General features: G+C 40.4%; 1 protein-coding gene across 1 annotated transcript in view; it reads right to left on the bottom strand.

Annotated features, from left to right (window-relative positions):
• Window positions 1-12,071, bottom strand: part of RRAGD (Ras related GTP binding D) — a 92,284-nt gene that overhangs the window by 16,359 nt on the left and 63,854 nt on the right. Inside the window, exon 6 of the mRNA XM_007950879.2 lies at window positions 3,293-3,441. Coding sequence (XP_007949070.1) covers window positions 3,293-3,441 — 149 coding nt within the window. The remainder of the gene's footprint in view (window positions 1-3,292; window positions 3,442-12,071) is intronic.

Genomic DNA, 12,071 nt, shown 5'->3' with positions numbered 1-12,071 from the left:
ACTCATAGCGACCCCTCCTTGGGTTTGCGAGGCAGTATCACTACAGAAGTAGGATTGCCCAACCTTCCTTCCAAGGAGTGGCTGGTGGGTTTGAACCGCCAGCCGTCTGATTAGCAAGCAAGTATCTTAGCCACTATGCTACCAGAGCTCCCTAACTAGAAGGTAGAGACACATATTAACTTGGGTGAAGAGAAGGCAAATAAATAAGTAAAGAGCCATCCAAACATGCTTATTTTTTTTATCTAAGTATGTAATTTTACTTGTTGAAGTTTTTTCTGAGGAAATAACTAAAGATGCCCAAACCCAATAAGGTAAACATAGTATTATTTGTAACAATGAAATCTAGGAATAATATAAATGTCTCACAACAGAGAAATTGAACACAGTCATTAAAATGATAAAAGGTGTAATGAACTAGAAAGAAGTTTGTAGTCACTGAAGGTTATAAAGTAGCATTTATCATACAATCTCATCATTCTTTTCTTAAAGTACATATATTCCAGAAAAATAGTTGGGAAGTTATATAGAAAATGTTAAGAAGGGTTATCTGAACGAGAGACTTATCAGTAATTATTATTTTCTTTTTTACCAGTTAGTTCAAAATTTTCTAAATGTATACGTTACTTTGGTGATAGAAAGAAAGAGTAAAAACACAAATTATATTTTATAGCCAATGAACTAAGAAAATTTTCATGATCTAACAAGAAGTGAAAACAGCAGTGTATAAGATTATACAGACAATAACCGATTGCCATCCAGTAGATTCAACACATGGTAACCCACGTGTTACAGAGTAAAACTGTTCCACAAAGTTATGCTAGCTGGAATCTTTACAGCAGCAAACTGCTAGGCCTTTCTTCTGAGATGCCGCTGGGGGTTCTAATCACCAGCCTTTAGGTTAGTAGGTAAGCACAACGGATGTGTGACACCCAAAGACTTACACAGACAACATGTCCCCAGTTTTGTTGCAAGGAAGAAAAAAAAGAGAAGTTTAACAAAATTTAATTTAAAATAGGTTTTAGCTCTATATGATGAATTTGAGTGGTTTTATTTTGCTCTTTGTACTTTTCTAAGTATTTTTATAATGAACTTATATTGTTTATAAAGAAAAACCAAGGTACTTCATAAAAGTTGCTCTTGCTATTACATTGGAAAGTTTTTTACCCAAGAAATTTGTAAACCATAGTCTAGTTACTAGCAAATTCCCCAACCATGTCAGTAAGTTGGTATTTCCCAGTTAAGACTAAAAACCAATTCTGACTCACAATGACCTTGCAGAACAGAGTAGAACTGCCCCATAGGGTTCAAGACTGAAATCTTTACGGAAGCAGACTGCCACATCTTTCTCCCAGGGTGTGGCTGGTGGGTTTGAACCCTCGACCTTTCGGTTAGCAGCTAAGTGCTTTAACCACTGCACCACCAGGGCCAAGAATTGAACTCACTCCTGTGGCTTCCAGCCAAACAATGAACAGGCATATATAAGATGAACACTTACATCAGGTAGGTACACTCCTTAGAAAAATTAACCATGGGAAATCAGAAGGGTAGTATTTGTACAGGGAGAGAGCTCAGAGGGCAAGAACGCATAGGAGAGGGCATGTGGAAAAGGTAACCACAAGGAAGAAGTGGGAAAAGAGCTGTTACATTATGGAGATTGCAATCAATGTCATGAAACAAAATACATATGAAATGTTACACGGAAAATGAATTTTCTCTGTAAACTTTCACCCAAATTACAATAAAAGGTAAAAAAAAAAAAAAAAAGGCTTGTGAGCAGCCATCTAAAATTCAACTACTGGTCTCATCTGGAGCAAAGAGGAGTGACAAAAATCAAAGATGCAAAGAAACATTAGTGCAAAGGGCTAATGAACACAGGAACCTCAGCTGACACAACACCGAGACCAGAAGAACAAGATAGTGCCCGACTACCAGTGCTAACTCCTTAGAAGGATCAAAATAGGGGATCTTGGATAGAGTAGGAGAAAAATGTAGAATAAAACTCAAGCATCAAAAAAAGACCCAACTTACTGGTCCCAAGACTATGGTCCCTAGTTACCCTTTGGGCCTGGAATTGAACTTACTCCCATGGCTTAACTTCCAGCTAAACATTAGACAGGCCTATGACGTAATTAGGAGCTCTGGTAGCATAGTGGCTAAGGCACTTAACTGCTAACCAGAAGGCTGGCGGTTCAAACCCACCAGCCACTCCTCGGAAGGAAGATGGGGCAATCTACTTCCGTAGTGATATTGCCTCGGAAACCCAAGGAGGGGTCGCTATGAGTCGGGTCCGACTCTACGGCACATAACAACAACAACAACAACATGACGTAATTACATCAGGTAATTACACTTCTTAGAACAATCAATCATGGGAGATCAAAGGGCAGCAGGGAGATAGCTCAGAGGGTGGGGCTGCATAAGAAAGGAAGACACAGGGAAAAGGTAACCACAGGGAGGAAGTGGGAAGAAAGCTGTTAATTGTGAGGACTGCAATGAATATCATGAAACAAAATGTTTATAAACTGCTGAATGGAAAACGAATTTGCTCTGTAAACTTTCACCCAAATCATAATTTTAAAAAGAAAGGGTATGAAATGGAACTGAAAACAAAACAAAACAAAAACAAACTCGTTGCCAATCGAGTGGATTCTGACTCATAGTGACCTCCTTTGGGTTTCCAAGGTGGTAAATCTTTACAGACATAGATTGCCCAGTTTTCCTTTCACAGAGTGGCTGGTGGGCTTGAACTGCCAACCTTCTGGTTAGCAGTCAAATGCTTAGGCACTACATCACCTGTGTGCCTTGAAAATGGAACTAAAGGTATATAATTCTAATGTTAATGTTGTATGAGTCCTGTCATCCCTCCTTTAGTGCTAGAACAAATGGTCAAAAGGTCACCTAAGACCTTCTTACGGACCAAGAGGGAGGCCTCCAGCCTCAGGGTAGGTTCAGGAAATACTCTTCCTGGCAAGAGACTTTTTTGCTTTGAGTTGGAATTAACTCCATGGCATACAACAATATTTACTTACAGAAAAACGAAGGCCCCTGGAAGAACCATCTGGTTCCCCTTGTACCACATCACAGCTACACCACTAGAGGGCACTCTGGTACATTTATCATAGAAGTCTGCTGCTCCCTCAGGCCGCCTGCCTGTTAAGGGGGCCTGTGACAGAAGTCTGGAAGCTGCAAGGACTACAGCGTGCTGTCCATCTGCATGCAACAAGCAACAAAGATGGAAGATACTATTATGCTAAACTGAAATGGTTCTTTTAAATCACACACAAAATACTACCTTTTCTTTCAAAGCTCTCCTCTCTGACGAAGCAAACAAGAGCCAGGAACTTTGTCACTTCTTTTAAATAAAGAACTGTTGTATTATTCAGCTTTATAATGGCTGTTGATTCCCTGTCATAGGGGGTTCCAGCTCCATCTTCTTTGAGACTGAATGGGGATAGAAACCAAAATGTAGTTTACTGTTGAGAAAGAACTACAAATTGTAACCCAGTGACAGAGACCAATACACAGAATGACAATCATAATGAGTAGTTTACACTTACAGTCCCTTTCTGCAAAAGATCTCAGAAACACATCATCTCAAGAACGTAAACTGCATGACAGTCACTTTCCTAATGATATAATGAGTAGCTATTGCAACAGCTAGGCAACCCTCCAGGCTAGCTCTTCTCCCCATTGTGGCCCACAGGACTTCTTGCTCTCTCCTGACAGAATAACCAGGCTGTCAGAAGCATGGTCTGATGAAAAATGAAGAGATGCTGAAGAACTGTTTTAAATTAAAGGAACCTAAAGGACATGAAAGAGGCCCTAGTGGCACAATGTTAAGAACTCAGTTACTAACCGAGGGGTCAGTGGTTCAAACCTGAGAAAAGACTCGCTGATTTGGTCCTGTAAAGCTTATAGGCTAGGAGACACTACGGTGCAGTTCCACCATCACATAGGATTGCTAAGAATTAAAATTGACCCAATGGCACACACAGAGACATGAGAGCAAAATTGCTATAAAAGGTAGAATTGGGATTACTGGTAAAAATCTGAAGGTTGTTATTAGGTACCATCGAGTCAATTCCAACTCATACCGACCCTATGTACAATAGAATGAAACACTGCCCCGTCTTGCACTATTCTCACAATTGCTGCTGTTTAAGACCATTATTGCAGCCAGTGCATCAATCCATGTCATTAACAGTCTTCCTCTTTTTCATTACCGTTTACCAAGACAATGTCCTTCTGATATGTCCAAAGTATATGAGATGAAGTCTCTCAATCCTCATTTCTAAGAAGCATCCTGACTATATTTATTCCAAGACATATTTGTTCTTCTAGAAGTCCATGGTATATTCAATATATTCTTCACCAACACCACGGTTCCAATGCATCAATTCCTTTGCAGTCTTCATTTTTCATTGTCTAGCTTTCACACATATATGAGATTTAAATACTATGGCTTAGAGTTAGAGGTACCTGGTCCTCAAGGTGACATCTTTGCTTTTTAATACATTGAAGTTGTCTTTTGTAGCAAATTTGCCCAATAAAATACATAATTTGATTTCTTGACTATTTTTTCCACAGGCATTGATTATGGATCAAAGTAAAATGAAATCCTTGACAATGTCAATCTTTTCTCCATTTGTCATGATGTTGCTTATTGGTCTAGTTGTGAGGATTTTTATTTTCTTAATGTTGAGGCATAATAATCCCTACTGAAGGCTTGATCTTTCTTAGTAAATGCTTCAAGTCCTCTTCACTTTCAGCAGGCAAGGTTGTGTCATCTGCATATCGCTGGTTCTAAATGAGTCTTCCTCCAATCCTGATGCTGCATGCTTCTTTATATATAGTCCATCTTCTCAGGTTATTTGATCAGCCTACTGATTGAGTAAGTATGGTGAAAGGACACAACCCTGACTCACACCTTTCCTGATTTTAAACCATGCAGTAAAACCACTGTTCTGTTTGAATGATTACCTCTTGGTCAATGTACAGGTTCTACATGAGCACAATTAAGTGTTCTGGAATCGTCATTCATTGCAATATTATCCATAATTTGTTATGATCCATAAAAATATGGACTCTACATTAGGTAATGTAATCATGCTAAATTTGCTGAATTTGATAGTAGAAGAATGTCTTTATTCTTAAGAGATACACAATAAAGTGACTAGAATCAAAGAATCATGATATCTGCAACTTACTCTCAAATGTTTCATCACAAATAAACAATACGTATTAGAAAAAAAAGAGATACAGTAAATTGGTAAAATCAATGAATCCTAGCAAACAATATATAAGGAGTTAATGTATTGCTCTTGTCCATTTCTGTAGATTTGTAATTTTTTTCAAAATAAAAAGGTAAATAAATAAATTGGTCCATTTAAGAAAAGGCATAGTCTGTAAACACAGAAAACGTGGTCTTAAAGCCCAGCTCTCTTACTCACTAGGGATGAGCTTACTGGGATAAGCTGTGTGACCCCACTGAGCCTCAGTTTTCTCATCTGTATACTAACCAGTCATTATTAGGTGTTGTCGACTTGGTTCTGACTCCAAGCAACTGCACGTGACGGAGCAGAACTGCCGCAGAAGGTTTCCTCGGCTGTCATCAGATTGCCAGGTCTTTCTTCCATGGAACAGTTAGGTGGATTGGAACTGCAAACCTTTACATTAGCAGCTGAGCACTTAACTGTCTGCATTCCCACGGCTCTTTATACTACCAGCAATTACCTCAAAATTTCCTAATGAAAATTCAATGAAATGATGCATATATAGCACTGAACACAGTGCCAGGACATAGAAAATGCATAGTCAATGTTAGCTGCTATTATTATTATTATTATCATTCCCTTAAGTCATCAACATTGGAAACTTTGAAAACATGGATAGATTCAAAGTTCTGTATCTTTTCCTCATAAGCAAGGGATAGTTCCCTGTATTTTTCCCCTGGTCTGAAACTGTATATAAAATTTTTTAATTTATTTTTTACTTCCTAAGTGTCATGGATTGAATTGTACCCTCAAAAAATATGTGTCAGCTTGGCTGGGCCATGATTCCCAGTGGTGGCAGTTATGTAATGATGTAATCATCCCCCATGATGTGATCTGATATGATCATCCCTGATCTAATGTAAGAGGATTAGGGTAGGATGCAATACCCTTACTCAAGTCACAGCCCTGTCTCAATGTCAAGGGAATTTCTCTGTGGTGTGGCCAAATCACTTTTACTTTATAAGAGATAAAAAGAGAAGCGAGCAGAGAGAGAGGGACCCACTATCACTAAGAAAGAAGAGCAGGGAGCGAAGCATGTCCTTTGGGCCCCAGAACCCTGTGCTGGGAATCTTCTAGATCCAGGGGAAGATTGATGCCAAGACACATGGACATCACTAAGGAACACTGGGCCCACAGGTGCTGAAAGGAGGCAAGGACCTTCCTCCTGTGAGCCAACAGAGGGAGAAAGTCTTTCCCTAGAGCTAGTGCCCTGAATCCAAAGTTTTAGCTTCCTAAACTGGGGGAGAACAGATTTCTGTTTGTTAAAGCCATCCATTTGTGGTATTTTCTGTGATGGCAGCTCTATATAACTACAACCCTTAGTTTATGAATAATTAACCAGAAATTTGATTTAATATGAATTGGTACCAAACCTTAATGCAGCATAATAATTCAGCTGGTGCTAAACCTTATAAATTTCACCTAAGAGCTGTTTATTGTTGTTAATTGCTTTCAGGTTGATTTCTACTCCTTGCCAACCCATGTATAACATAGTAGAACTGTGCTCTACAGGTTTTTTTCAAGACTGTGTGACCTTTCAGAAGCAGATTCTCAGGCTTGTCCTTCAAGGCACCTCTGGGTAGGTTCGAACCACCAACCTCGTGGCTAGTAGTTTGAGCACTTAATCATTTGCACTACACAAGGACTCCACAGTAACATTTATGACATGATAGCCACCACCTTAGTCCTTACCATGCATTGTCAGGCATAAGAATCCTCTAAGATAGGTAACGAGGAAACTGAGGCTGGGGGAGATAATATAAACTCATGAGAGGGGTAGAGCCAGGACCTTTCAGTTAGCAGTCAAGCACTTAACTGCTGCACCACCAGGGCTCTTTACGGTGTTTAATATCCATAAAAAAACCAAAACAAAACAAAAAAATTCACTGCCGTCGAGTCGGATCGATCCCTCCTTGGGTTTCTGAAGCGGTATCACTATGGAAGTAGGTTAACCAGTCTTCCTTTCAAGTGGATGGTGGGTTTGAACTGCCAGCCTTCTGGTTAGCAGTCAAATGCCTTAGGGGCTACGCCATTTTTTTAATATCCATATAGCATTCTGTTTACTTGGAAATTCTAAATGTTACTTTTTTCATGGGGTGAAAAGTTTTCATTTTTCTATTTATTACTCTCAGGGCATTAGTTTTAAGTAAGAGAAATTCAGTCTAAAAAAAAGTAGCCAAAAATGTACAAATGGAGTTAAGAATGCTGTGAAAGCATGTTCAGCTTCTGAAATCCAACACTTACAAAATACATTTTTTTAATGTTTTGGTAGGTCAGTGTGAGTTGAATGCTTTTCCTAAAAATTAACTTCCACATTTTACTTTTTAGTAGCATGTACATGTCAGTTTAAAATACTTTCAGAATTACAAATCTACATTTCCTTTTAAAATAGTCTGTAATTCAAGCCTTTCATTAAATCTGTCTGGCCACCTTACCCCCTTTGATGGAAGGTGATATTCTCAAAGCAGTGAAAACAGATGACGATGAAATGTATTTTAAAGTGTGTGTGGTGCTGCCGGGCCACAGCAGAACCTTGCCTGACATTCCTGAGCAGACCTACCGAGGTACCAGGTCACCTCTTCTAGGGCCTGCTGGTCTCCCCTGAGTAGCTGGGAAAGGGCAGCAAGACCAGCAATTGTAAGGTCACCTGCTTCCTGGTTGCCACGTGAGAGTCCTGGGCTCCGCACACATTCCTGCCCCACCCCCTGCTGGTTAACTGAGCTGGCTCATTGTGGCTCCAGCAAAGAATCTGATGAAAGCCACAGCCATGACCCATGTGTGACCCAGACTGGTTCTGACCGAGCCCAGTGGGTTCTTAAGAACACTGAGCTCCACTAAGGGAAGATAATTTGACAGCACAGCCCAGCTTCCTCTTCTTCCCAGCCCCTCTGAGCTCCCCATGTTTGTTTTAGCTGGGTAAGAGTAACTCTGATTAGCATCATTTACATGAACAACTTACCACTTATGTCTAATTACCATATGGCACAATAATGATTATGCATATCGTTAAATATGTGCCAGATTAATTGTGTGGCTCAGTGTGTTTGATTCCAACAGCAATCTAGACTGTAATGAGGGGACATTCAGCTTCCATGATGATTTCAAGGTCATCTACTCACTGTTTAAAAACAACAGAATACTGCAAGGCAGTAATCTTGGGAAACATGTTCCACTTCTAAAGCCAGATGGCAGTGTTAACAATATTAATAATAATGGCAGCTACGTTTATCCAGGGTCTTTCACATTATAAGCTTAATGATATTTCATCCTCACTATAATCCTGTGAGGCAAGTATCACTTTCCTCTTTTATACAGGAAGGGACTGTAGCTCTGAGACATTAAACAACTTCCCTACAGTCACAGTAAGTGCTGGGATTCACACTCAAATCTGTTGGACTTTCTTCTTGGCCAATGGAGGGAGGGTGTAGAGGAAATGGGTACAAGGGCTTGATGGTGGAAAATGACTTTCACACACTTATATAATACCATGGATTAGTAAGGTCACACCATATATACCACATATACCAAATATACACTTGGGAAGCTTTAAAAAGAAAAGTATGTCGCACACACACAGAGTTTCATTTCTTCCCCTACTGCCCCTTGTTCTGGTTACCTAGAGCCACTCTGACAGAAATATACCACACATGGGATGGTCTTAACAAACAAGAGTTTATTCTTACAATTGGGAGGCTTTAAGTCCAAGTTCAAAGTACCAGGCTCTAGGGGCTGGGTGAAAGCCCCTCAACCTTGGGGTCCAGCTCTGCCTCCTGCTCCCGTCACACTGGAGCTAGAGGCGTCTCTTCACTCAGACAGCTGCTGGCTGCTGAGGCTGAGAAGCCCCAAGGCTGACAAGTAAAAAGGCATAGTCCCAATGTTACCAAACCACATGGCAGGCCATTAACTTAAGTCCACTGTAAGTCCCAAGGTCAGCAGAGCATAGCAGGCTGCTGAGCAACGACATGGCTACATGCAGGGTCCAAGCATGCCATAGGCTAGAGACCATTCTCCTTATATACAGGAAGCAGACCATATCCCAAAGGCAGCTACTCAGCTGTTTGTAGTAGATCCCACCATGGAGTTGACTGCCAGTCTCATCATGGGGAATAACTACCACCAACTGTCCAGCCACTCAACCAGGCCCAGCCAAGTTGACACACAAACATAACTACCACACCTGTATTTATTTTGAGCACACACCCCCCCCATATAAATCTGTCTGCCCTGGCTTCAGCAGGAGAGGCAGGAGCTGAGTTAACAGAGAGGATCTGAACTGAATGGGCAAAGGATTTTCACACGGTGGAAGAGAAAAATGGTGAGATAGACATTTTCTCAGCTGACAAGACGAGGGAGGGTGTCAAGTTGTGTAAGGAAGTTCACAGTCAATGAGTGAAGAGGAAGATGAGCGAAGGGAATAAGAACTCAGGGTGGAGTTTTTAAGGGGACATTTGCAAAACCTTCACCTCATCAATTATTTGATGAGGATGTAAGGCCCAAACAGACAGCACTACCTTGGCGTCCTAGTAAGATAAAAACAATTAGTTCATACCCACTCACTCTGTTCAGCAAATTTATAACTATGTAGACTGGTTTCTATGACTGGTAATATAATCAATCCAACGTCTGATTTCTTGATTGCTGCTTCTGTTAGTGCTGATGTGCATCCAAGTAAGATGAAATCTTTGACAACTTCAATCTTTCCTCCATTTATCACGATGTTGCTTATTGGTACAGTTGTGAGGATTTTTGTTTTCATTCCTTGTTTATCTTACATTATTTTAAATGTACATAAGGTGCTACTTTTTTTTTTTATTGTGATTTAAAGTGCTACTTTAGGAATGTAATGAGACCACAATAATAAATAAGAATAAACAGGTAATGTTATTTCTTTAGTTTTATAAGTCTCTCTGCTGTCCATTACAGAAGATAGTCAAAGTATGTTGTTGTTGTTGTTATGTGCCATCAAGTCAGACCTGACTCATTGCGACTCCTCCTTGGGTTTCAGAGGCAGTATCACTACGGAAGTAGATTGCCCAACCTTCCTTCCGAGGAATGACTGGTAGGTTTGAACCGCCAGCCTTCTGGTTAGCAGTCAAGTGCCTTAGGCACTACACTACCAGAGTCAAAGTATAATGAAATAATAATAATAATAATAATAAAAGCACCTATCTCATGTACCAAAGAAGATAACAGAAATGTTAATGTTACTGCTGTTAGGTGCCATCAAGTCAATTCTAACTCGCAGTGATTGTATGCACAACAGCACAAAACACGGCCCTGTCTGTGCCATTGTCACAATCCTTCCTATGCTTTAGCCCATCATCACCACAGCCACTGTGTCAATCCATCTCGTTGAGGTTCTTCCCCTTTTGCTCTAACCCTCCACTTTATCAAACATGGTATCCTTCTCCAGGGGCTGGTCCCTTATGACAATACGATCAAAGTAGGTAAGACAAAGTCTGGCCATTCTCACTTCCAAGGAGCATTCCAGCTGCACTTCTTCTATAGGTTTGTTCATTCTTCTGGCAGTCCATGGTATTTCCAGTATTCTTCGCCAACACCAGAATTCAAAGGCATTAACTCCTTTCCAGTCTTCCTTACGCATTGTCCATTTTTCACATGCATATGAGGCTACTGAAAATACCTTGGCTTGGGTTAGGCACACCCCAGTCTTCAAAGTGACATCTTTGCTCTTTAACACTCAAGAGGTCTTTTGCCACAGATTTGCCTAGTGCGATACGACGTCTGATTTCTTGATTGCTGCTTCTATTAGTGTTGATATGGATCCAAGTAAGGTGAAATCTTTGACAACTTCAATCTTTTCTCCATTTATGATGATGTTGCTTATTGTTCCAGTTGTGAGGGTGTTTGTTTTATTTTGAGGTGTAATCCATATTGAAGCTGTAGTCTTTGATCTTCATCACTAAGTGCTTCAGGTCATCTTTATTTTCAGAAAGCAAGGTTGTGTCACCTACATATTGCTGGTTGTTAATAAGTCTTCTCCTGATGCCCCATTCTTCTTCATATAGTCCAGCTTCTCAGATTATTTGCTCAGCATAAAGACAGAATAAGTAAGGTGAAAGGATACAACTCTGATGCATGCCCTTCCTGGTTTGAAACCATGCAGTATACCCTTGTTCTATTTGAACAACAGCCTCTTGGCCAGCAGACATGTTCCTCATGAGCACAATGAAGTGTCCTGGATTTCCCATTCTTCACAATGTTGTCCATAATTTGTTAAGGTTTACATAGTTGAATGCCTACATCTTTCTGGTATTGTGTTCAGCCAAGACCCATCTGACATCAGTAATATCCCTCATTCCACATCCTTTTCTGAATCCAGCTTGCATTTCTGGAAGTTCTGTGTCAGTATACTGCCGCAACCATTATTCAATTATCTTCAGCAAGATTTTACTTGTGTGTGATATTAACGATATTGCTCAATAATTTCCACATTCTGTGGGATCACTTTTGGAAAGGGCACAAACATGGATCTCTCCCAGTCAGCTGGCCAGGCAGCTGTCTTCCAAATTTCCTGGGACAGATGAGCAGGCATCTCCAGAGCAGCATCTGTTTGGTGAAACATCCCAGTGGGTATTCCGTCAATTCCCAGATCCTTGTTTTCCGCCAATTTCTTCACTGCAGCTTGCACTTCTTCCTTCAATACCACTGTTTCTTGATCATATGCTACCTCTTGAAATGACAGAACATCGACCAATTCTTTTTGGGACAGTGACTCTGTGTATTCTTTCCATCTTTTGATGCTTCCTGCATTGTTCAATATCTTGCCCACAGAAT

The sequence above is a fragment of the Orycteropus afer genome, unplaced genomic scaffold (assembly GCF_000298275.1).
Source record: "Orycteropus afer afer isolate SDZICR_OR568_19922 unplaced genomic scaffold, OryAfe1.0 scaffold00011, whole genome shotgun sequence".
NCBI lineage: Eukaryota > Metazoa > Chordata > Mammalia > Tubulidentata > Orycteropodidae > Orycteropus > Orycteropus afer.
This window is presented reverse-complemented; position numbering and strand designations above follow the sequence as displayed.